This window comes from Suncus etruscus, chromosome 6 (genome assembly GCF_024139225.1).
Source record: "Suncus etruscus isolate mSunEtr1 chromosome 6, mSunEtr1.pri.cur, whole genome shotgun sequence".
Classification (NCBI taxonomy): domain Eukaryota; kingdom Metazoa; phylum Chordata; class Mammalia; order Eulipotyphla; family Soricidae; genus Suncus; species Suncus etruscus.
In genome coordinates, this window is record NC_064853.1 from 24,894,662 (window position 1) to 24,919,574 (window position 24,913).

At 53.8% G+C, this 24,913-nt stretch overlaps 1 protein-coding gene across 1 annotated transcript in view; it reads left to right on the forward strand.

Moving 5' to 3' along the window:
• GLIS1 (GLIS family zinc finger 1) overlaps window positions 1-24,263 on the forward strand; it is a 188,388-nt gene extending 164,125 nt beyond the window's left edge. Inside the window, exons 4-10 of the mRNA XM_049774705.1 lie at window positions 4,986-5,147; window positions 8,061-8,171; window positions 11,283-11,415; window positions 15,782-15,935; window positions 21,573-21,751; window positions 21,964-22,128; window positions 23,905-24,263. Of these exons, the coding sequence (XP_049630662.1) occupies window positions 4,986-5,147; window positions 8,061-8,171; window positions 11,283-11,415; window positions 15,782-15,935; window positions 21,573-21,751; window positions 21,964-22,128; window positions 23,905-24,062 (1,062 nt within the window). The 3' untranslated portion in view covers window positions 24,063-24,263. The remainder of the gene's footprint in view (window positions 1-4,985; window positions 5,148-8,060; window positions 8,172-11,282; window positions 11,416-15,781; window positions 15,936-21,572; window positions 21,752-21,963; window positions 22,129-23,904) is intronic.
• The last annotated feature ends 650 nt before the right edge of the window (window positions 24,264-24,913 follow it).

A 24,913-nucleotide genomic window follows, 5' to 3' on the forward strand; every position in this document is an offset into this window, starting at 1 on the left:
TGTGTCTGAATGTTTGCATGTGTTGACTGTGTTGATTAGGCAGGGCCTGGGGCAGCGAGGGCTGAGGCATGAGCCAAACTCAGAAGGACCGGGAGGATTAAATGAAGGAAACTTGTAGCAGAAGCTTGGTGGGGGCAAAGGGTCAGAGTCTAGGATGCTGTGGCTGTGGTGAGGGCATGTAGTAGAGGAGTGAGCACTGGGTCACTCTGTCCCTGGAGTGCTTCTAACCATGGGCATCTGTTCCAAAGCATGCAGGGCTAGGCACCACAAAAACTCAGGAGATACAGTGAACCAATCCCTTCTTAACTTAGCAGCATGGGAAGAGGTTTGTGCAGGCATGCCATGCCAGAGGAGATACTGTGCAGAAAACACTTAGCAATGGTGAGAGATAGTGTGGAGCAAATCTGGTCGTGGATAGAGGTTATGTGGGTACACCTGGCCACAGAGAGAGGTTGTGCGAGCATGCTATCTATTAAGGTGACTATGTTGGATGTTAAGGTGAGGAAATGTCTTCCCCTTTTAGAAGCCTTTTCTGCAAGTGTCTGGGTGTCTTTCTTACAAACAATTATGAGGACACCTGTGTCTAGGGGTGTGAGCCAGTTTTACATTATGCATGGGACTGTGCGTCAGTGTGTTGTTCAGTGTGGGGTGCTACACTGTCTTGTGTGTCAGCATGTGGTGCAGGTGTGGGTTTGCATGCTGTTCCCACGGTGTGCTCTGTGATATGCACATCTCTTTATGTTTACATGAGCATGTGTGTGCTGTGTCTGGACATGAGTTCTGGGGTGAGAGACAGTAAACCAGTGCTATGGGGGCTATTTGGGCTCCAGAAGTGCCAGTACACATGTGAGTATATGCATGTGCAGACATGTTTACACATGCCTAGGTGTGTGAGTGTATGTGTGTATATATGTGTCCATGTATTGCTGCTACATGTGTTCATGTACATGTGAACATATGTGTGCATTCTACACCTACATGTTCAATGCTGGCCCAGTGCATGCTTGCCATTGTTGGCAGCTTGTTTTCTCCTGGGCCCTGGCCTCTGGCCCCACCTCTGTCCTCACCAAGTGGTGCAGCTGCAGCTCAGCACTGGGACTCTCCAGATGTCCCTTCCTATCTATTTGGTATGCAGGCTCTGTCCCACCTTTCACCCCCTGCTTAGGGGGGGGTTCTTTATGCCAAGAAGGTCCAGCCTAGAACCCTCATTGTGGTCATTGTGATTATAGTGAGGAAGGGCTGGGGTCTTTGGCCCCCACTAGGGAGTTTCACAGGCCTTGTGTCCCCATCCCCCTTTGGCTTGTGGTGCCCTCCCTCACCCACCACCAGCAGAGTTGAACAGCTGGGACAAACACCCCCAGCCTGCCTCTTCAGGGCTCACCATGACAGGAGTATGGCTGGCGTACAGGAAGCATAGGGGTTGACCAGGCTCCAATGCTCAGGACACCACCGCATCACGCATATGCTGGGTTCTAGTCTCTGCCTCAGCAGGTATGCACAGGCCTAGTGAGGGAAAGAGACCAGGTTTTGGGACTTGGCCTGTCATGGACACCATCTGGCCCTGCATAGACTGTGTCCCACTCCAACCAGGTTGATTCTTCAGGGCTTCCATAACAGCCAGGACTCGCTCCTGCTGTTCTGCGATGCCCCACAAGGATCTGTGAAGTGTAAGGCTCCAGGGATCCCTGAGTCTACGTGGAAACCCCACTAGGGCTGGTGAGACAGTGAGATCTGGGGCTGTGAGGCCAAGGAGTGGCCTCAGCTTCGTCTGGCTTGCCTCTAAAGCTGGCCAAGTGCAGGATTTGTTGACATCTTAGAGAAGGATCTGGAACCGTGCAGTTCTCACCCGAATCACTGTTGTGAAGTCAGTTAAAAGTTTGTACAAAAATGAGAAGTTGATCCTTGAATGCCCTGCCAGACTTCTGTAACTCAATATATTTTACCCTTAAACCAGAAATGTGTTTGTTTAGAAGCAAGTCGCTGGCAAATGCCAAAACTGGAGGCATTTCTTCCCCGGCTCCGCCTGGCCCCTGTTCTCCCAGGCTTGTGCCCAGTTTCTCAGCCAAAGCCCAAGAAACCAGGCCCTGTCTCCTCATGGGCCCTGTCAGTTGCAGGGCAGGAACTAGGCACTTATTAAGCACCACTGTTTGCCAACGCCTAACTGGGCACCTCCATCTGCTGTTATTAAAGGGCTGTTACAGAGAGGAAGGGAAAGAGGGAAGGCATGCCCAAGTTTGTGACTATGGAGTGGAGTCCGGCCACCCTGACTTTGCTCAAGTGACACTCAGGTCTGATCCTTCCCCAGTCCCAGAGGAAGCTCAGGGCAGGCCACACCTGTGGGTACTGGGGAATCTGGGACCATCGCCCTGGACTCAGAGAGGGGAATTGCCAAGTGGGGTTGGACAAGGGGGTGCCAGTTTATATCTGACCCTATGCCCCGGTCTGGCCTCCCCCATCCAGTACCTGAAGGATCCCAGGGCTCGGCCCCAGGGGAAGATGGGCCTTTCATCCCTGCCCCGGGTTCTCTGCTGCTCACAGCAGTCATGAGTTGCAGGGGACTTTTTTCAATTAGGTTCTGATTTTACCCTGCCTGCCTGTTACTATAAAATGCCAGATGGTCTTGGGCTTCACGGTTCCTGGGGTATTTTCCCCCGTTATTTTAATCTTCCTCTGTAACATGCCCCACATGTGGGAACAGGCCTTCCAAGGCTGTGCTGTGCGGGCCCGGCTTTCTTCTCTGCTTTCCCTTTTGGTCGGTGGCATCTCCACTCTTTGAGGGCTGGGATGAGGCAATAGCCTTTCTGGGCACTGGGTCCTGGAGCTCCGGATACAGCCTGTGGGAATCATCACAGGTTCCATGGCATGGTGCTTTTTGTAAGGTCACAGTGGGGGGAGGAACATTTAGGGACTCCCACAAATGGACTTGTGCCTGGGCCAGACCACAGACCACATCCAGGGTCAGCCGTAGCTGGGGACATCACCTTTCTGAACCTCAGTTTCTGTCCTGGCAAAAAGGCTGGGAAAGTGCCTCCCCGGAAGAGCAGGCTGTGATAGTCATGTACCATATGGCCTAGCATCACCAAGGGTCTGCAGTGCATGGGGGACAAGGGGGGTCTGAAGTAGATGGGGGAGAGTTGTCTGCAATGCATGGGCAGGGGAGAATATGCAATGCACCAGGGATTTACATTGTATTGGGAAGGTCTGCGGTGTGCCAGGAGTCTGCAGTGCACTGGGGGTCTGGTGTGTCGTCCCAGGGGTCTGGACTGCTGGGGTCTGCAGTGAGGGCCAGAGAGCAAAGGAATCATTGTCATCTGTGTGGGTGTGTCTAGAACTTAGCACCTGGCCAGTGCAGGCAAGCCATGGGGATAAGGCAGTTATGTCCTGCTGTCCTGTGGGAGCAGCCCACAGAGCACCACCTGCATGTGGCTAGGTCCTTCAAGGTCTCTGTCCTGGCCAGGGACGGTGGGGGAAAAGGGGCCTATGACTCAGGACAAGGAATAAGCCTGGTCCTGTTTCCTTGAGGGTCACCTCCCTGCCTACCTTCAGAGCAGAACTTCTAGACTCGTATCTCTGAGTCTAATAGCCCTTGTTGTAGCTATGCAAATTCTCCCTTTCTGAGCAGGCACATTGAGCCTATACCCCTCAGGGGACATAGACCTGCATGAGCACAGCTGAGCAGAGTGGGAGAACACCTGAGTGGAAGGGGAACACACCTGGGTGAGTCAGAGCACAGCTGGGCATGAGAGTACACCTAAAAAGAATGAAACATATCTGGGCAGAATGAGATCACACCGGGGTGGAGCAGGAGCACACAGAGTGTTGGTCCTTCTGCCCTGTCCCCATGGGAACCAGGCCAGCTGCCTCCACCCACTGCTCTTCCTAAACTGAACTTTCAAGGCCAGAGGTGGGGCCAGGGTCATCTGTGAAGGCCCTTCTTGCTGAGTGGTACATGTGAATGCAGGAGCCACCTCTGCTATTGTGGGGTGTGGTGGGAGTCCAGGTGACTGGGAATATGGGTACAGGTTGGATGCCAGTCTTAAAGGAAGGCAACTGGACGAAGAAATTCAGAGACAGTTCTAGGTTAGAGGATCCGGGGGCAAGAGGGCTCTGAGCAAAGACTGCAGGTGAAGCAAGACCTGGAGGAGGCACTGTGGTGGCTCTGCCTGTCTATGCCCAACATGTCCAGTATGGAGCCTGGTACATGATGGGCACTGACTGCTGAACAGCCCAGTGCTGAACCTGGGATGTCAAGCCAGCCAACATGCACAACAATGCATGTGTCAACATAAGCACCGACATGGGCACCAATATGGTCATTAATGTTGGGATCAAACAGGTGCTAATAACACCAATGTGGGCACTGACTTGGACACCAATATGGGCTGATGTGGTCATTAATGTCAGCACAATAGGGGTACCAAATGGGGTGCCAATGTGAATGCCAATGTAGGCACTAACATGGGCACTGATGTGGACTTTGATGTGGGTACTGATGAACACTGACATGGACACAAATGTGGACTCTTGGATGGGCATTGACATTGGCACTGACATAGGCTCTCTTCATCTCCGCTGCCCTTGCTCCATGGGCAGCTGTACCGAGCCTGGCAATATCAGTATCCACCCCTTGGACTCTTCATGTTAGCCCCAAGGGGTGGCAAAATTGTCTTGAAATTGTGGGTGAGGAAAACAGATCATGGGCATTGCCCAAAGCCTCACCAGGCTGAACTGATCTAGGGTTATAGGAGCTCAACCATGCTGCCAAGCCTCCATGACACCAGCAGAGAAAGGACCTAGATTCCAATGCTGAAATCAGTGCCTATTTCTCATTGGTGCATTTTCTTCTGGGCCTGCCCTGGTTTTCTAGAGAAAAATGGGTCCCTAAGCAATCAATGTCCAGGGGGCAGGAGCCAAAGACCTCTGCCAGGATGAGGGGCAGGCCTGGGACCTGTGGGCTGCCCCTCCCTCACCTATTTCTCCCACAGTTTGAAGGCTGCAGCAAGGCCTTCTCACGCCTGGAGAACCTCAAGATCCACCTGCGGAGCCACACGGGTGAGAAGCCATACCTGTGCCAGCACCCAGGGTGCCATAAGGCCTTCAGCAACTCCAGTGACCGCGCCAAGCACCAACGCACCCACCTGGACACGGTAGGCCCAACGGTTGGGGTCCGGGTTCCTTGCCCTGTGTCACCTGGTGCTGCAGTGTCCTGGGGGGGATGTGAAAGACTGTCCCCATGGAGAGGAGCCTTCTCACACCCCTCTCCATGGCCTTTGGCCACCCCTGAGCAGCTGTACCAGCCCTCCTGCCATCATATCCCTGAAGGTAGGCACAACCTCTCAGCACCATGTGGGAGTCCAAAGGAGACTCCGAGACCCAGCACCCATTCGCCCTCCTTTCTTCAACCTCTTGCCTGTGGATCAGGGCAACCCTTGAGACCCCTCCAGCTATTTTCCCTTCCCCTGAGTCTCTGACCCGCATTTCTCTTCTTTCTGCCAGTAATTGGGGCACTGTCAGGGCTGGTGTGAGCCCTCCATTGCCCACAGTGGGAGAGCATGAACCCTCAGACCAGCCTTTCTTTGGAGCCTAGAAAAAGTTCAGGGGAGAGACTGGCAGGCAAGGAAGCCATGTTTGGGATGTGCTACTGTTTCTTGGCCTCCTCCATATCCCTGCCTGCCCTGGCGAGCATTGTAAGCTGAGCAGGCAAGGTCAGGCTGCCATCTTGACAAACTTGACAAACTAAACTGATGAAATCTCTGAGGAGTCTCAGCGTAATGCACCCCCAACTGGTAATGACAGAACTGGGTTGCAACTGGGTCTGTCTGGCTGCAGGTGTGCCCCTTCCCCTCCCTCCTTCAGTCAGTGTCCTTGCTACTTTTGGGAATGTGTTAAGGGGCTCGGACAATCCCCCTTTTCTTGCAGCTCACTAAACAGCATGGGGCAATGGCTGCAGATCCAGGACTGAGTGGCCTCCTTGTGCCCTTAGTTTTGCCCTTCAGATGCCACAGGCACCCCCAGAGCTCTTGGGAACACCTACCCTGATTTACCCCTCCCTGTGCATTTCCTGGACCCAGCCCCAAAACAACAGGCCTCTGGCCCCACTTGGTGTATGAACATAGCTCAGGACTTTCAGAGCAACCACAGGACCTTATCTCAGTCTCCGTCTCCCTAGAGGCCCCCTGAAGCTGGGTCTTGATGAGCAGCAGCAAGTGAGCCTTTGCTCACCCCCATTCCCACAGAGACACCATGGGGGGGTGTGGAGGAGCTTTCCCAGCATCTATGATGGGGGTCAGCTCCATGTAGGCAACAGATCTGCCTGAACAGACCAGAGAACCAGCCTGGGGTCTTGGGTCTTCCTCAGTCCTCCCTGGCCCCAGTTCCTTCAGACATGGAGCCCAGAGAGCACTGGGGCAACCAGCATTGGTGAGGGGTGTCTCGGCTCCCACAGTCCACACTGTAGGCATGTCTTTACCTTCCTGCCTGCTTACTCAGTGAAGAGGTGGTTCTATCTGACCACTCCCGATACCCTGAAAGAGCCACTGTCCTGTGCCAGCTTCAGTGTCCCCATCCACTGTGCAGCCATTGGCACTTTCTTTGCCCACTTCGCTGGACAGTTCCAGGCTGAGGGTGAAAGCTAAAAGCGGACTGTGAGCATCCCTCACAGGGGCAGGCCTGGGACAGGGCTGCATGGGGACAACTTCGGGTTCCTCCGAGTTCCCCTGGGAGCTGGGGCTGGAGGAATGTCCCTACCCATCAGGGCCTGGAAAGACAAACCCAGGAATGGGCGCCCCAAGGCCCTCCATTATGACCAAGACACGCCCGCTGTTTGCTCTGGAGCACAGGCACGTGGATTTGTATCATTGGGATAGTGTGTGGACCCAGGAAAGAAAAATGCATGTGTGTTCATATGTAAGTATGTGTGTGCCTTGTATATTCAGCATACATATATGACTGTGTGTGAGAGGTGTGTGCATTGTGTCAGCATACATGTATGACTGTGTGTGAGAGGTGTGTGCATTGTGTGTGCGGATGTGTTTACATATGTGTCGGTATGTACAGATGTGTGAAATTGTATGTGGGAGAGAAAGTGCGTGGGGGTGAGAAAGTGTGTGTGTGTGTGTGTGTGTGTGTGTGTGTGTGTGTCTGTGAGAGAGACCAGGGTGGGACAGGTCTTCCACCCTCTCCCCACGCCTCCTTTCATCCAAGCAGCTTCTCACCACTCTGTCTCTCTCTTTTTGCTCTCCTCTGTTTCTATAACCGGGCAACTCTCCGTGGCAGAACCAAGGTACGGTCCCCTCCTCCCGCCTCCCCACCCGAGGCCCCTGGGTCTGAGGTCAATGGGGCAGGCCCACATGGAGTGTGTGAGGGGGCAGGAGGGGTTGTGGTTTGCAGGCCCAGCACACAGGACATAGAGATGGAGACTGAGTTGGAGGGTGGAGGGGCACCTGGGAAGGGGCAGGTGAGGATTCAACTGTCCTGAGTCACCAGCCCATAGGCACCACCACCACCACCTCTTTTGGAACGGCCCTGGCCATTAGTGAGGGGAGACTGGAGGCCCCTCGAATCAGGTGACACACTTCGAGCAAAAGAAGGCAGGAGTGGGTTAGTCACTCCTGAGAAAGGGCCTCCAGGAAGGACACAGGGCACAGACTTTTGTGCTCAGGCCTCTTCCTCTTCGGGACACCTGTGGGATGGGGATGAACTGGAAGAACTGGGGCAGGCTTGGGACTCTGCGCTGTCACAGGGGGCATCTGCCACTCCCTCTGAGGGCCCCTTGTCCCATGCTGTCCCCTTTCTTCTGCCTCCTCATGTGTCCCTCCGTCCCTACACTCACCTTCCTTAGCCTAGCAGAGCTGGGAGAACTCTTGGCTCTCATCAGTCTATTTTATAGATGAGAAAAATGAGCCTCAGAGCAAGGGGGGACCACCATTTGGGAGTCCAAGGGAGACTCAGCCCCCACGTCCCACAAGAGGCAAGGTTGCAGGAGGGAGCAGAGATGGGGGCTACAGCCCACGCCCTGTCTCCACCCTGCACCCCAGTCATGGCCTGTGCTCTGCTTGCAGAAGCCCTACGCCTGTCAGATCCCTGGCTGCTCCAAGCGCTACACAGACCCCAGCTCCCTGCGCAAGCACGTCAAGGCCCATTCCGCCAAGGAGCAGCAGGTGCGCAAGAAGGTAAGGCTGTCTGGGCCCCCCATGCCTCTGCACACCTCACACAGTTCTGCCCCCGCTACCCTGGGGCCACCTCCACTTGCAGCAGAGCCTACCCGGACCAGGACTTGACTCTAGCAGCCCAGCCTACACCCACTCTGCGGCTTGGCACCCCTGCCAGGCCAGGCCCTGTGCCCACATCAGGGTACAGAATTAGTGGCCCAGGGGCTCTGCTCTTGGTGAACCACAGGCACGTGTCCCTGCCCCACAGTTATGAGAGCCAAGTGAGCCCACCCAGCAGAGGGTTGCCAGGCCTCAAGCCCAGGCTTGGGGCCCATTGCTCTGTCCCCATGCACTACCCTCCATGACCAGATGGGAGCACTGTGGGGGTTGCTTGAAGGTTGTGGGGAATTCAGGGAAGCTGAAAGGGAGGTGCGGAGCTAGGCCAGATCTCTGGAGAAAGCGGGTGCTGCAGGAGGAAGTGAATGCATCCTGTGGTGATGGCAGGGAGGGGATCTGAGTGCCTGATGCTGCCATACTGTGGGGCAATGGACCCAGCCTGACTGAAGCTGAACAGGATGGTGGGGAAAAACAGAGGCCACAGTGACTGGTGCACAGTGTAGTTATCTGGGGGTCTGAGGTAGTGAGTGGACATTCTACTCTGGAAGATAACCTGGGGACCGTGTGAAGAATTAGGGGATTGGTGGAGGGAGGTTCCAGATTATGAGGCTTTGGTGGGGAGCAGGAGAGATAGTGGGGTATGCCTGGGGTGGCCTAGGAGGATAGCAGGGAGCTGGAGAGCTGGGCAAGGGGACTGCTAGAGGCCTTGGAAGAGTAGCTCCAATATTAGACCTAGGGGCAGGGTGGAAGGCGCCCCCTGAAGGAAGATGAGGGGGGCTGAAGGGACTGCAGGAGGAAATTGGAGAGCCCACAAGATGCTCAGAGATTCTCGTGGGTTTAGACTCAACCAAGGACAGAAGCTGTGGGGGCTCTGGAATAGGTGTCCAACACCAGCAAGAGAGGGCTCAGCAACAGGTGTGGGGAAACCATTGAGGTACAAATGTTCTTATAAGAAGAGGATTCCATTCATTTGTTCCACAAAGCTCATGGCTTCCCCTCTTTCTCCTGCCCTGGGAATCGAGCCCAGCAGGGAAGAAAGTAGAGAGACTTTCAGCTGCTTCTGCCCTTCAGACCAGGGTTTACAGCAGTGGGGTGCAGGGACAGGAAGGCCTCCATGGGAAAGACCTGGGCAAAGGGACAGGCACCGAGTTGGAGCCCCCAGACACAGCAGGGCAGAGACAGGGCAGGGCCAAGGGTCCGTGAGCTCCACCATGAGAACACGAGACGCCCCTGTCAGCAGAGCTGAGTCCTCTTCCCACACTCCATCCTGTTCATGCACACCATAGCCCTAAGCGGGAACCATCTTTCAGTCTGTGGGAGGGACAGAGCTGGGGGGCCAGCCAGCCACGCCGTCTCTCCTTCATGCTCGGGGCGGGCCTAAGTGGGGTGGAGAATGGCTCCATGCCTGGGAGGCTGCGGTTCTGGGCAGGCGGTGCCAGAGGAGCCGATTCCCGCCCTGGGTTTCCCAGGCTCCATGCTTGGCGCACATGGAGCCCCAGGGACCCAGGACCCCAGACCTGCAAACTTCTCAACAATAAGCGTCCATTAAAGAACCAACGGAGATGACGCGCCTCTCTGGGTAAAGCAACCCTTGGATTATGACAACTCCTTGGCAGCCTCGCTGCATTTCAGAGAATTAGAAATGCTTTTCTTCCTTAATTCTCCTCTCCTGCTGCTCCTAATCCGATCGACATTGCGGTCTCAAGAACATGCCTCAGCCTTCATTCGCCAGAAACTTAATTGACGTGGAAAACAGCTGCTGGGTCAGGTTGCTCAGCCCACAGGACCCTGAGTCTCCCCGAGCCTGGGCGCTGGCCCTTCCGACCTCAGAGTCAAATCCCACAGCCTCCAACCCCCCACTAGGCTGCTTCTCAGCTGTGGGCGCCCACCTGTGTGTTCCAGGAGAAAGGAGAATTGACACAAGCCCATCTTCAGTGTTCTGATGGTCCAACTTGGGGATTTTCCTGAAAGAAGGAGTCCTTCCCATCCAAATGTGCCATCTCTGCACCCATATCTACTGAGCTCCTGTCTCTCCCTGACCCCTGGAGAGGAGAGGCCCTTCAGAGGGGCCAAGCCACATCTGTCTCAGCAGGGCTCACAATGGCTGTGACTGGCCCCATACAACTTTCAAATTCTATAGTCAACCTTACTTGTTCATTTTTCCTTTTCTTTTATTTCTTTTTGTTTTGTTGTTGTTGTTGGGCCATACCTGGTGCTGCTCATGCATGACTTTCTCCTGGCTCTGTGCTCAGAGATCACTCCTGGCAGGGATCAGGAACTATCTAAGGTGCCCAGATCAAATCCTCTATACCTGATCAAATCCTCCAGCCCTTGATCTCGCTTGTTCCATGGCTCAGTGGCCTGGGTAGGCTGGAGCTCACTTGGCTCCTGTCTGTCCAGTGTAGCCCTGTTCTTATAGTGCTCTTCAGATTCCAGGCAGGGCACAGGACACCAGAGAGATGAGGCCATTCATCCCACCTCCCATAGGGGTGAAAGCTGGATTTGATCTCTATTCTGGCCCTATATCTGGGATGGGGAGGTACTTCTTGTCTTCTGCTATGCTGAGCCCCCACAAAATCCCTTCATCCCTGGGGAGCTGCACTGCCCTTGTTAGCTGTGTTCTCAGTGACAGAGGCTCCTCAGGCAGGCTCAGCAAGAGCAAGACACCCTGACTCCTCCAACCTCCCTTCCATGCCCAGTGTCTCCCTCTCTTCTCTCAGGCAGACACCTCCCCACAGAAATCATCCTTGATCCTGGCTTCTTCTGCTCAGCAGACCTGAGCACCCCCTGCTTCAGTGCATGGTTCATAGCACAGATTGGGGGGTCACTACAGATGGGGGATCATTGCAGAGATGAGAAATCACAGCATGGACGAGTGTTCAATGCACAGATGGGGGTTCACTGCACAAATAGAGGGTTCACTGCAGGGAGTGAGAACCAGGAACAGGGAAGGGACAGGGTCCCTCTGTGGGCAGTGGTCTCACATTGAGCCCCCTCCCCTGTGCTTGCTTCTAGCTGCACATGGGCCCTGAAGTGGAGGCTGCCGCACTGACGGAGTGCCTGGGCCTGCAGCAGCTTCATGGAGCCACCCCACTGCCAGCCTCCAACGGGAAGGGCCCCCGTGGGCTGGGCCAGGAGCTGCTACCAGGTATGCAATGGAAGGGAGGGGATCCATCGACAGCAGGCTTGGGGTCATGGGACAAGACTGGGGGCGCTTGTCCCTTGGGGAACCCCCTTCTCTGCAACCTTGCACCAGGCTTTGCTCACATTCCTCCACATGTGCCCACCCTGGGATGAAGTAGGGGGCAGGGGCTCCTCTCAGGTTGGGAGCACAGACTGAACACACCCTCTACTCCCCCTGCCTCTGCCCTCCGTGACCCACAACCGCAGTCTGCGTTATCCCCATGATAGCTCCTGCCTCAGAGAAGAAAACACGTGCCTCTGAGAGGGTGACCACTGGGCCTTACTCCCCTCCAAATTTTCTGTGATTGGTGGCCCAGAGCTAGACACTCCCAAATATCAGGGCACCCTCCAGTTGGCCCTTCCAGTTGGACTCCCCAGACCTCTGAGTAGGCTCTGGCAGGTGTCAGCCCAGATCCAGATAGCCTGGCCTCCAGGTCCCCGCACACAGGCCTGGCACCCCCATGATTCCCTAAAACTGCAGTATCAGCACAACAGACTTCCCACCACACCCCTGGAGGTCTTCAATGACTCTGGCCACTTGGAACACTTTTATTTTCTAACAGTTTATTCTTCCTCTTGGTTTGAAGTAGCAGCACACTAAAACCATGTTGGGGCCTGCAGGGCCAGGATACCCCAGGAAGACAGTCCACTAGGGGGCTAGTCCCCTAGTCCACTAGTCCCCCATCACTACCCCTACAGGATCAGAGTGGCTGAGAGTCCAGGTGAGAGGGCACCTGAGCATTGCCCAGCACGAAGGACCTGGGACCATCTCTGCCAATCACTATTCACGACTGTGCCCACTCAGAGCCCAGGATTCTGAGACTGGCTGACTTGGGGTGACTAGTTCTGGAGCTCCCCAGTACCATCCTTGAATAGAAGGAAGTGTCCACAGTTACATGGGCAGCCTGGAGCTTGTCCCCAAGCTCTGTGTCTGGGGACCAGTCATGGTCTCCTCAGCATCAGGCTCAGCCCTTCCTCTGCTGTGGGTGGGTGGAGTAGGGGTTAGTGCCCACACCACTGCTGAAGAACGTATGAGAGCTGAAGTAGCATACATTGGGGGTGGGTGTCATGGAATGTCCCTTCTGCCCTAAGAGTGGCTTCAGCCTCAATCTCCGTCCCCTTCCAACACTCCTCCCGGATCTGCTGTGAGAAACAGGTGACTTTTGTGACTTCTGTGACTTTCTTCTTTGGAATCCATTGGCTGACCAGTCATTGGTCATTACTGAACAGCGCTCATGGGGGCAGCAGATCATTGGAGTGCAGAGGCACTGAGGGTCCCTTCACACTCATGCACAGGAGCTTTGCAGGGACTGTACCAAGGCACCTTTTCAGCCCTGCAATAGTCCAATCCTCATGGGGAACATGTGCATTCATACTCTTCCCTGTCTGAGCAGGACACAGGGTCATGAGATATCAAATATTTTTGCTGGGGGTTCCCTCTCCCCATAAATGACAGAGGCAGGGTTTGAACCAGGCCATTGGGGGGCCCTTTGCCAGCTGCCGCCTCAATGCTTCTAATGCCACAACCCAGCTGCTGACTGAGCCAGAAGAACAAACCAGCCCGACAAGTCTTGGGACCCTGTTTCCTAGCCTCATATGCCTGCAGGTTTTCCTGGTGCTAGGAGAAGAGTTTAAGTGCTCTTGGTCAGTGACTGATGATGCTGATTTCCAGCCCTGAGTGGTGGATTTGGGGGTAGACTGGGCAACACTGTGGTATCCCTACTTGAGATCATCATTGTGATCTCTTTCCTCCCCCAACACTGTTCATTCCCTACATATCTCCAGACTCGGTCACCTTCTCTGTATTCTTCCTGGAGGGTCGGGGAGGGAATGTATAGACAGTGACCTGGACCAGGGCTGAGATGGTGGTGGCAGGGAACAATTTTAAGGAGAGAAAATTCCAGAACACTGAATGGAGTGAGGGAGGGGTATCCTTGGATAGAATTCCAGGGTCTTTTTGGGAAACTCATCTCTAGTCAGTCGAGATCAGCCCCTTAGGACTTTCCTGGAGTCAGCGGAGCCTCCTGGAGGCTCGGTGCAGCCCCCAGGCCAAGGTGGTCAACAAGGATGCGAGAAGCATGAGGTCAGCATGGCTGAGGGAAAGGGAGCAGAAGCCATCAGGACTCCGGGCTGTTCAGCTGTGAGGCCCCCAAATCAGTTCCAGATGGCAGGTGAGGAGGCTCTATGCTGAACACATGAGCAGTGCCAGGCCCCACCCACTGAATACCCTTGGCCTCTCTGAACAAATTTGAGGGACCAAGGATAGATGGGAGGGAGCAGAGAGCCTCAAGCACATGGTCAGCACCCTGAGATGTCCAAACTCTCGGTGCCCAGGATGACCTTCTGGCTACGGGTCTGCCTCTTGGTTTCAGGCGAGGGAAACAGGCCAGGGAAACTGCCCACATGTGTCTTTGGAGAGATCATGGACATACATATAAGACTTCACTTTTTCATCTGAAATGGGATCCTGTGCTGTCCCCACAGTCAAGCTAGTAGTTAAGCTAGTGGCGGAGAAAGAGCTAGATGTCTACAGATGTTTAATTGGCAATAGCTGGAAGAGCAGAATCACACCTAATTTTATTTGCCCCTATTTATTTGCCAAGCTCATTCCAGGGGCTGAAAGGTAGGGTTTCACTGTTTAAAAAAAAAAAAAAAGCTTTGGGGCTGGAAAGATAGCATGGAGGTAAGGCGTTTGCCTTGTGTGCAAAAGGTCGGTGGTTTGAATCCCAGCATCCCATATGGTCCCCCGAGCCTACCAGGAGTGATTTCTGAGCGTAGAGCCAGGAGTAACCCCTGAGTGCTGCTGGTGTGATCCAAAAACAAACAAACAAACAAAAAAAAAACAAAAAAAAGCCTTTCAGGGACACATTCTCTGCACTTGGCCACAGTTCCCTCCACTCTATCATGTCCCTGCAGTTATTGACTTTAGCCTCTCCCTAAGACATCGGTGTGTGGTCCCAGCCACCACTCTGCTCAGTACCCCTGCAAGACTTGGGATCTCACCACCTGAGAAAGTAAAAATTCTTCTTTCACCCCATCATGCTGTCATCTCCAGTGCCCTCCAGGTGATAAGGAATGAACTGGATTTGGAACCACTGTGAGCAGAGTGATTTTCCTCACCCACGGAGGTTGGACCTGTCATTATAGGCAGGGCATACCTGTCCCCTCTAAGCCCAACATCCAACCAAATCATTGACTTGAATTCATTTCAGGGAAAATAACATCAACTTCTATTCAAATTCGAATAAGCACAGTCAGTTGAAGAGGGATACAAAATTAATACCTGTTTGTTTTTTTTAATCAACTTTAAAGTAGGAAAATGAGGGCCAGGGATGTGGCTCAGTGGCTCAGAGGTCCTGGGTTCAGTATCTGGTACAGCAAAAAATAATTTGTATATATACATATATATGTATATATATATATCAATAAACAGGGAACATAAAAACATATACCCTTTCTGTGTCCTCAGCTTTCAGTTTCAGAGCAGAGATGCACCTCCTCCCCTCTAACTAAAGTTCTTTAGTGAAAGATTTTGGTCTAGCTTCAAGAACAAACCCCAGCAAGCACACACTCTGACTTAGTTCCTTCATTTGATTCACCTGATTGGTCTTCTTACCAAGGGGACGATATCGGTAGTGAAAGATATTATGACACTATGGGTGTCTTCTAGGCATCTAGACTGGGGCAGGTGTGCAGCTGGGCCAGCTGGGATCTTGGTACAGTGCACAGTCTGTACAACTGTCTATGGCAGCCCTCTCTGAGGTGCCTCAGGTCGCTGGCCCAGACATTTGCTCCCTAAAAGTTGTGCAATGGACATCCAAGCTCTTGTGATGATGGAACATTTGTTCCTTCTCAAAGGCAGTGGGACGCTTTGTGGTGGTTATGCCTATTAGAGAGGATGGTCAGGTTTGAGCTAGACTTTGCTTCTCTCAAAGGTCCCTGCCTGGCTCGGTGGGGGGGGGGTCACAGACCAGCCCCCTACATTCATAGAACAATCTGAAAGCTTTGAAGTTCCTGACCCATGCACCCTCCACACCTTAATATACACACACATTAGCACACATTGATACACACACAACACACTTGCATACACACTCTCAAACACTCCCAATATCTTCCCTGTTGTTAGCCTCATGCCATGTGCCAGGCTCGTTCCCTCGTCAGGTGTGGGCAGCTCACACAGCCATGGTTCCGCCATGAGTAGCCCCTATCCAGCACCCTTTGTTCGTTTCCCCTCTTGCCTCTCTCACAGCAAACACCTCAGTTCCGGGGCCCCACAAACCTATCCAGGGAGCAGCCAACACCTGTGACTCTTATGTGCTTCTCCCCAGGTCTGTTCCCTGCTTCTGTCGCCCCCCACAATGGGCTCGCCTCTACCATCCTGCCCCCCACGCACGAAGTCCCTGCCAGGCACCACCTACTGGACGCCACCACTTCCCACCAGCACCTGTCACCTCTGCCCACGACGGAGAGAACCAGGGATGGGTATGGAGAGAGCCAATCCTCTCAGGTCTGCTAGGGGACTCCAGTGGGAGGCAGTTATGGACCTCTGATTGGTCTGTTCCTGAGGGATGTTGCCAGAAACTCCCTGTGCCTGTGCCAGCTGCTCTCTCTCTCCCCCACTTGCCCTGCCAGCTGATGACACAAGGACCAGACTTCACTTAGTTCCACACCCTCTGTCTTCCATGCAGTAGTTAGAAAGCACTAACCAGGGGCCAGAGAGAGAGAGCATAGAGGTAGGGCATTTGCCTTTCATGCAGAAGGTCATTGGTTCGAATCCCAGCATACCATATGGTCACTTGTGCCAGCCAGGAGCAATTTCTGAGCATAGATCCAGGAGTAACCCCTGAGTGCTGCTGGGTGTGACTCAAAAACCAAAAACAGACAAGAAAGAAAGAAAGAAAGAAAGAAAGAAAGAAAGAAAGAAAGAAAGAAAGAAAGAAAGAAAGAAAGAAAGAAAGAAAGAAAGAAAGAAAGAAAGAAAGAAAGAAAGAAAGAAAGAAAGAAAGAAAGAAAGAAAGAAAGAAAGAAAGAAAGAAAGAGAAAGAAAGAGAGAGAAAGAAAGAAAGAAAGAAAGAAAGAAAGAGAGAGAAAGAAAGAGAAAGAAAGAAAGAAAGAAAGAAAGAGAGAGAAAGAAAGAGAAAGAGAGAGAGAAAGAAAGAAAGAAGAGAGAGAGAAAGAGAGAAAGAAAAAGAAAGAAAGAAAGAAAGAGAAAAGGAAGAGAGAGAAAGAAGAAGGAAGGAAGTAGCCACTTTCCCTGAATGCCTACTGCAAGGAAGGAAGGAAGGGAGGGAGGGAGAGAGGGAGGGAGGGAGGGGGGAGGGAGGGAGGGAGGGAGGGAGGGAGGGAGGGAGGGAGGGAGGGAGGGAGGGAGGGAGGGAGGGAGGAAGGAGCCAAACACTTTCCCTGAATGCCGACTGCTCAGGGCCTCCCTGGGGCCGTCACTCTGTGCCCTGGGTGAGCAGTGAATACTGCCAGTGCCACTCTAGAGAGGCTGGTCAGCTGGGTTTTCTCTGCACTCGCAGCAGGGTTGCTGCATGCATACAGGACCAGCCGCTCTAGGTTCAATGTGGTTCTCATCGTGGTCCCTTAATTGGCTAGAAGTGGCATGTGTGTTCACTTCAGCCCCTAAAACTGCCGGAATGCATTTCCCTTGCACTGGGCAGAGGGAGGCCCCCTGCCTGCCCTCCCTGCCACTTTCACTCACCAGCATAACAGTGTAATCAGACTTGTCCCTAAGACCTAGGCCCAGCCTTCTTCCTCCCTGACACTGCAGCCTGGACTCTCAGTGCCTGGGCCAGAGAAGACTCATCACCAGATTTGTGACTCCAGTTCTTCACTGGCTCCTCCGATCATTGGCTCTTTCATTCAGTTTTAGAGTCCTGGATGTGGGTAGACTCCGGGGCTAGCACTGGGGTCGCCAAGGGTCCCAGTGTGGACTAGCTCTCCAGGGACATGAACAGAAGGAACTGGAAGAATTGGGAGTAAACCTAGTGGAATAATGGAGAAAGTCAGGGAAGGCTTTCTGGAAGAGGTGATGTAAAGCCAGGCTCCTAGGTGATGAAGGGTGTGGAGGGGCAATAGAATGAACAGCTGGAGGGAGGGAGAGAATCAAGGGTCACCGTGTGAACAAGTGCAGAGACTGGTCACAAGCTAGACCAAGTGGTCTTGGGTAGGACTGGCCCGATCTGGTTCCTTTAGTTTGTTTTTTGCAGTACTAAGGGGTACTCGTGACTGTGCTCAAGGATCATTCCTGGGATGCTAGAGAGACCATATATGGTACCAGGGTTATAATTGCTATCAGCCATCTGCAAAACAGAGCTTTACATCTTATCCTGTTTGCCCGGCCCTGACAAGCCTAGCTGGGTCTGAAGGGTACCGAGAGATACCGTGGGGCCTGGGGATAAGAACATCCCCTGCCTGTTGTGTGGGGCTGGAGATCTGGGGTGCAGGATGGTGGCCAGAACTTGGGTCAGCTGGGGAGGACACAAGTGGGTGGGCAGAGAGTGGAGAGGACATCAGGAATCAGCCCAGCAGGTAGAATATCCATTGCACAATAGGAAAGCCCAGAGTATAGGCCCAGTGGGGTACAGAGGGCCCCAGAAAATGCAGCCCTCGTCAGGCCTCCTGTTTCCTCCTCAGTGTGGTGGACTCTAAATGACCCTCCGGTAGGAAGCTGGTGAAGAGCTATGATACCACGTATCACCTACACAGGCCCTATTGAGCACCCCCTCCCATCCATGAGCAGGACATCAGCTCACCTACCAGCCAGCCCCTAAGACGTCTCCAGCCAAAGGAAAATAAACCTTCACAGCCTTGCCTGGCTCAGGTCTTTGCACCCTGTTCTGCCTCATCCATCACCCACCTGCATAAGTGCCCGTCAGGAACTCCCGCTGCTAGCAGCCGGGTGACGACAGGGCCAGACAGGACCCCCGTCTGCCCCATCCTTGGGCACCGGGCGCCGGGCACGCTGGAGAGAAAGGCAGAGCAGGCCGGCTTTGAATGGGTTCTTTTTCTAGCCCTTGAGAGCCTCCCCTTGATGCCAAAGTCAACATGGCCGGCCACTCCTGGCTCCCCACGGGGGTGCTGCCATGTGGAAATAGCTCTGCAGAATCAACTGATTCACTCGAACATAGGCTGAGAGGGCCTGACATCATGAGCCAATGTATTTACCCTGGCGCAGTAAGGATGCCCCATCAGGGGCATTTCCCGAGCCTCGTGCAAAGTATGAAACCCTCCTTCTGCCAGGCCAGTGGTTTTCTATTAATTTTTATAGGTTCCAATTGAAGCAAAAATATTTGACTTAGGAATCCTCCGCATGAGTCAGAAGAGGCGCACCCGCAGATCTCTCCTCCTTTCAGAGAGTTCGGCAAGGCAGGGAGGCGCTGGGTGCTTGCTGTGTTATTTCGTTTCACTTTCTGTGTCTGGGGTGGATGGTGCCCTAGACAGGCCAACAAATGGGGGAAGGCTTGTTTCCTCCTCAAGCAGCTTGTCCTGCTGCCATGCCAGTCCCTTCGGGCCTTTGTACAACAGCAGTTCAGGAGGCCTTGGTTGGTGTCTCCAGCCGCTGGCACTGAGTAGCCAGGGCGACAGAGAGGGAGTTTCCCCTGCAGATAAAATCTGGGAGGAGCTGGGGTGGCCATAAGGCAGGTGGCACCGAGTATAGGGAAGGAATGGGACACCTTTAGGCCACGCCCCCTGCACTACCCTCAGGAAATGTGTCAGAACACATGCCTGCACACAGCATTGCCTCAAGGTAGACCCCAATTCACTGAGAGTGCTTGGATTCAGACTTGGAAACTTCAAGGAGGATTTTTGTTTGTTTTGTTTTATTTTGGGGGGCATACCCGGCAGCGCTCAGTGGTTACTCCTGGCTCTGCGCTCAGAAATTGCTCCTGGGAGGCACTGGGGACCATACGGATGCCAGGATGTGAAGCATCTTCTGTCCTAAATCGGCTGTGTGCAAGGCAAACGCCCTACCGCTGTACTATCTGTCTGGCCCCATCAAGGAGGATTTTGAATCCTAGAACCTTGCTGGGAATTGAGCTGGCTGATGTATAGGCTGATCCAGGTACCTATAGGGTGTGATAGCTTGACCCAACTTGGGCCCTATTTGTGCTGCCCTCTGTGCCCATGGTGATGGGGTGTCCCCAATAAATGAACAACAGTGCGGTGGGCAGGCTGTGCTGGAAGAAGCAGACAGGGACCCCACGGAGCCCCAGACACAGAGCCTGGTACCTCTCCCCAGATCTCTTCTGTACTCCACAGAACTGTGCCTCCACTACCTCATGTCCCAGTGGGAAGGGGACATGTGTCCCTGAGAACTCAGTAACATTGGAGGGTTCTTGAGTGTGGGTGCTCAGTAATTCGCGTAGAGAAAGGGCAGCTGAGTGCCATCTCTCTCCTTTTCTCTGATCCACATAAATGCTTAAAAGGCAAGTGTCTGCCTCTTAGCCCTGCTGGGGCCCAGCTGACCCACCTCATTGTCCCTCAGAGGTGTAGAAAGGCAGCATGCAAAGGGAATCTGATCTCCCTGGGCTCAGTGGAGTTTGGGCAACAACCACTACAGGACTCTGTTACTAGAGTCCTATAACTATAGTGGGTTGGGTCACACCCAGTAGGCTCTGAATGAACGGGTGGCTGATCTCCCTTTGTATATAGGACACAACAAGGGAAGGAGAAATACCCAGGGATGAAGATAGCCCCAATCTGTACCCCACGAAGGCAAAGAAAAGCTCCTCATACTGAAGCCTTCCTCAGGCTGGGACATTTTCTGTGCAGTGTACCCTTGCTGTAACCAGTGAGGTCTGGGGAAACCTTTCTAAACTTTAATTTTTCTGCACTGCATGGAGACTACAGGGCCATTTCTCAGGATCTGGCACGAGGAAAAGCCTCCATGACTGGTGACAATGTGGCCTGGTTGTTCATTCTCCCAGGAAGAAGCTTTCAGTAGGTCCAGAGAGAGAGAGAGAGAGTATAGCATTCAGGGGTGGTATAAGGGAATGCAGTGGGATCATAGAGAGTGCAGAGGGGGAGAATGAAATGGAGGGTATAGCAGACAGAAGAATGTAGCAGAGGATGCAGCAGATCCAAGGGGATGCAGAGGGATGTGGGGATGCACAGGGCATGTAGCAGGCAGGGGAATAGAGTGGGAGATGCAGCAGGCCCAGAGTGGATGCAGAATGTACAGCAGGTGCAGAGAGGAAAGTAGCAGGTCCACGGGGTGTAGGGGGAATAGAGCAAGCCAAGGGAGATACAGGGAGTACAGTGGAGATGCAGGTCCCTTGAGGGTGCAGTGGGACCAGCAAAGATGCAACAAATCCTAAGGGGATGCAGGAGGGATGAAGAATGCAACAATCCAGGAAAGCTATAGGGAATGCAGTGGGTCTGGAAAGGATGCAGGGGGTGTAGAGAGTCCTAGGGGGATGTAGCAGGTCTAAGGGGGGTACAGGGAAGATTCAGCAGGTCCAGGGTAGAATGCAGGGTGGTAAAACAAGGATGCAGAAATCCCACAGGTGTTGAGTGGGTCCAGGAGATACAGTGGTCGAGGATGCAGTAGGAGATTCATGAGAGCTGTAGCAGGCAGAGGAATATAGCAGGGGATGCAGCAGGATGAGGAGGGGTACAAACAGTGCATGGGAGATACATCGGATACATCTGGTCCCACGTGGGTGCAGTGGGTCCGGCAGAGATGCAGTGGTCCAGGGACGCAGCAAGTCCATCAGGGCATAGCAAGGTAGCTGCTGTGGCACTTGCCTACACTGTGGCAAGTGCAGTGATGCTGCAGGAAACTCAGGTTGAGTCACGAAGCATTTACAGGCACGGTGAGAACAGACAGGGCTTCATTCGCTCTGTCCTGCAAAGCTCCTGCTAGAAGCTCTGCACCTGGCTCACCATCAGCCCTAAGCACCAGCTCTTGCAATGGCAAGAACCTGGACCCCATGTGACCTCTCCGATCCCTTCTTTCTTGTTTGGATGTGATCAGGACTAAAGAGTTCCACTTCTGATGGCACGTGGCCAGTTAGGGCAGGTTGGGTGGTGAGCTCACAGTTGGAGGGACCAACAGCAGCCCCTTTTCCTCACCCAACCCTTCCTGCTGATGGTTATGTCTACTCTCTCCAGGTTGGGCCCTGGTCTCCTGCCACCCATGGTCAGCCCCCTAAAGGGGCTCGGGACACCGCTGCTGCCTCCATCCTCCCAGGGCCATTCTCCAGGAGGCCAATCTTTCCCCACGCTCCCAAGCAAGCCTCCCTACCCGCCCTTCCAGAGCCCTCCACCCCCACCTCTGCCCAGCCCACAAGGTAAGTGCTGGCCAGGGTGAGGGGGTGTATCAAAGAGGAAGGGGAGCCAGAGAGGGGACAGGAGCAGGTCCCCAGACCCTCACCCTCATGGCAAGGTACCATTGCTGCTTGCTGCCATACCAGGAATTTCCTCTCTCTCTCACCGCCAGTGAGACAGAAGGACAGACACCTGGGCACGCTCCTTGGTGATTGTGGCTCTGTGCCCTTTGCAGGGTACCAGGGCAGCTTTCACTCTGTGCCCAGCTGCTTCCCCTATGGCGACTGCTACCGGCCGGCAGAAGCAACAGGTGGAGAGGCACTGGCTGGGGAAACCCACCCTTTCCACCCCCTGCGGCCCAACGGCTACAGCAGTCTTGGGGCCCCTTTGCCAGCCACAGGTAAGCCCACCTGCCATTCGCCCACACCCAGCAACTGGCCTTTGGCTGCTAGTCTAGCCCCAGGAGGAGGCCACGCCCAACAGAGGTTGTCTATGAGGAGACCACAGCCAACAAAGATGTACCCAGAGAATCCACACCCACCATATCTGGCTTGAGAGACCACGCCCACCCAGGCTGTGACCCCTGGAGGTCATGCCCACCAATGCTGGATTTAGGGTAGGCCATGTCCACCTCAGCCAGGTTCTTGGCATCACGAACCCTCAGACTGCAACTGATTCTAAGCACAGAGGGGAGACATAGAGGAATGGGTCACATGGGTCAGCCTGGACCCTTCCAGAATCTCCCAAGCCACACCCATCTATGTCAAATCTGCATCAGACTGCCTGGAGCAGGTTCCCTGGACAGAGGGCCCGAGCTACTTTGGGATGCAAAGGGAGGACAGGACACTGGCCTGCGAGTCCATCTGCGACCGAAATGACCCCTTCACACACACCCTGCCACACATCTGTGGATGTGATGCATGCAGACCTAATGCTTGTCATTTCCAGGCAGTGTGACCCCTCCTGAGTGTGGCAGACTTGGGTTCCTATCTGCAAGGGGTGTTCCCTGCTCCCATTACAGGGCTCCTGTTCACACCACCTCCACACAGTTCTCCTCCCTTGCCCCATCCTGGAACCCCTCTTAGAGCCTGGCTGCTAAGCTGCCCACCGCCACCCAGAGTGGTGCTCTAGTTCGGTAGGACTGAGTCCCAGGGAAGGCCACTCTCCTTCACCCAGGATTTTGGAGTCTCAAGGGTTGGACTGGAAAAAGAAGGAAGGAAGGAAGGAAGGAAGGAAGGAAGGAAGGAAGGAAGGAAGGAAGGAAGGAAGGAAGGAAGGAAGGAAGGAAGGAAGGAAGGAAGGGAGAAAGAGAGAAAGAGAGAAAGAGAGTTGGACTGGAAAAAGAAAGAAAGAGAGAGAAAGAGAGAAAGAGAGTTGGACTGGAAAAAGAAAGAGAGAGAGAAAGAGAAAGAAAGAGAAGAAAGAAAGAAAGAAAGAAAGAAAGAAAGAAAGAAAGAAAGAAAGAAAGAAAGAAAGAAAGAGAGAGAGAAAGAGAGAAAGAGAGAACGAAAGAAAGAAAGAAAGAAAGAAAGAAAGAAAGAAAGAAAGAAAGAAAAAGAAAGAAAGAAAGAAAGAAAGAAAGAAAGAAAGAAAGAAAGAAAGAAAGAAAGAAAGAAAGAAAGAAAGAAAGAAAGAAAGAAAGAAAGAAAGAAAGAGAAACTGGTTTTGGAGTCTCAAGGTTGGACTGGAAAAAGAAAGACAGAGAGGAGAGAGAGAGGAGAGAGAGAGAGAGAGAGAGAGAGGAGAGAGGAGAGAGAGAGAGAGAGAGAGAGAGAGAGAGAGAGAGAGAATAAGAACTGCTGCCAAGGGCTGGCGCAATAGCTCAGCGAGTAGGGCATTTGCCTTGCACACTGCTGACCAAGTTCGATCCCCAGCATCCCCCCACCCAAAAAAAGGGTTGGACTGGGCCAGGCCCTCCTACCAGGAAGGGTCCAGCCCAAGGGCAGTAGCTGTATCCCACTCCTCCCACATCCTGCCCCCAGTCAGTTCCTGCCTGTTTCCCCAGCTGCTTTGTGCTCCTTGGCCTCCTCCCGGGACCCTCTGTGACCCTGGAGTCAGCATGAAAAGAGGGCAGAGATGGCTCAGGACATACCATGCTCTGCGCAGGCAGACAGCCAGAGGCATGAAGAGTGACTGAAAGTCCTGGGTCCTCAGTCCCAACCTGTCCCCCACACAGGCTATGAAGCCCTGGCCGAGGCCCCCTGCCCCCCAGTGCTGCCCCCACAGTCCTCCGAAGACGTCGTGTCCAGCGGCCAGGAAGACTGTGGCTTCTTCCCCAACGGGGCCTTCGACCACTGCCTGGGCCACCTTCCATCCATCTACACGGACACCTGAGGGACCTGGGCCTGTGGGTGCCGCCTGCTCCCACTTTGGTCCCTACCCACTGCAGCCCCCATACACACACCACACCGGGGACTGAGCTGGGGGAGTCCGCCAGGATCCAGGCCCTGGGACCTCCCTCAACGGCATCTTCCTTCGTGCTCCTCTGCGGTTTTGAAATCACAGACCTCGTGTATATAAAATGTACAGAACCTATTTGCCACTTCCCTGCCAGTTTTATATTTTTGGTTTTACAAGAAAAACATTAAAAACTGGAAATAAGACACAGGGGGCCTAGTTCTACTTTGAGTTGCACCCCAGAGTTCGAGACTGGGAGAAGGGTAGAGGCGGGTGCCCAAGAAGCTAGAATGCGGGGTTCAGGGGTCGAAGGACTCCCAGTGGAGGTGAGGGACCCCAAGACAGCATTACAAGACCAGACTGTCCCTGTGCTCTGTGGTCTAAGCCAGGACCACCCCTAGCAGCTGGAAAGTTGGGCCTGACCCCTGACCCCCACTCCCACCTCTGCTGCACTGGCTGCCCCACGAGCCGAAATATGCATATCCATCTAGCTTGTCCATCTCACTCACTACCACGGGGCCCTCCTGGGACACTCAAGTGGAGGAAGCAGGGACCCTCCATGTGGTACAGGACAGAGAACCCCCTTCACACAGGGCCCAGGGAGCAGCCAAGGCCTCCAGGCAGCATCGTCCCCTGCATCCACCCTGTCCAGGGGGTCAAGACAGTATCCTGTGTCTCCCCGGGTCACCCCAAGGAGCATCTGGATAAAACAAGAGCCCCAGGACAATGTATGACTCCAAATAGGGAAGAGAAGCTCCAGTTTCCTGTAACCCTAGTGTGTTCCTCCC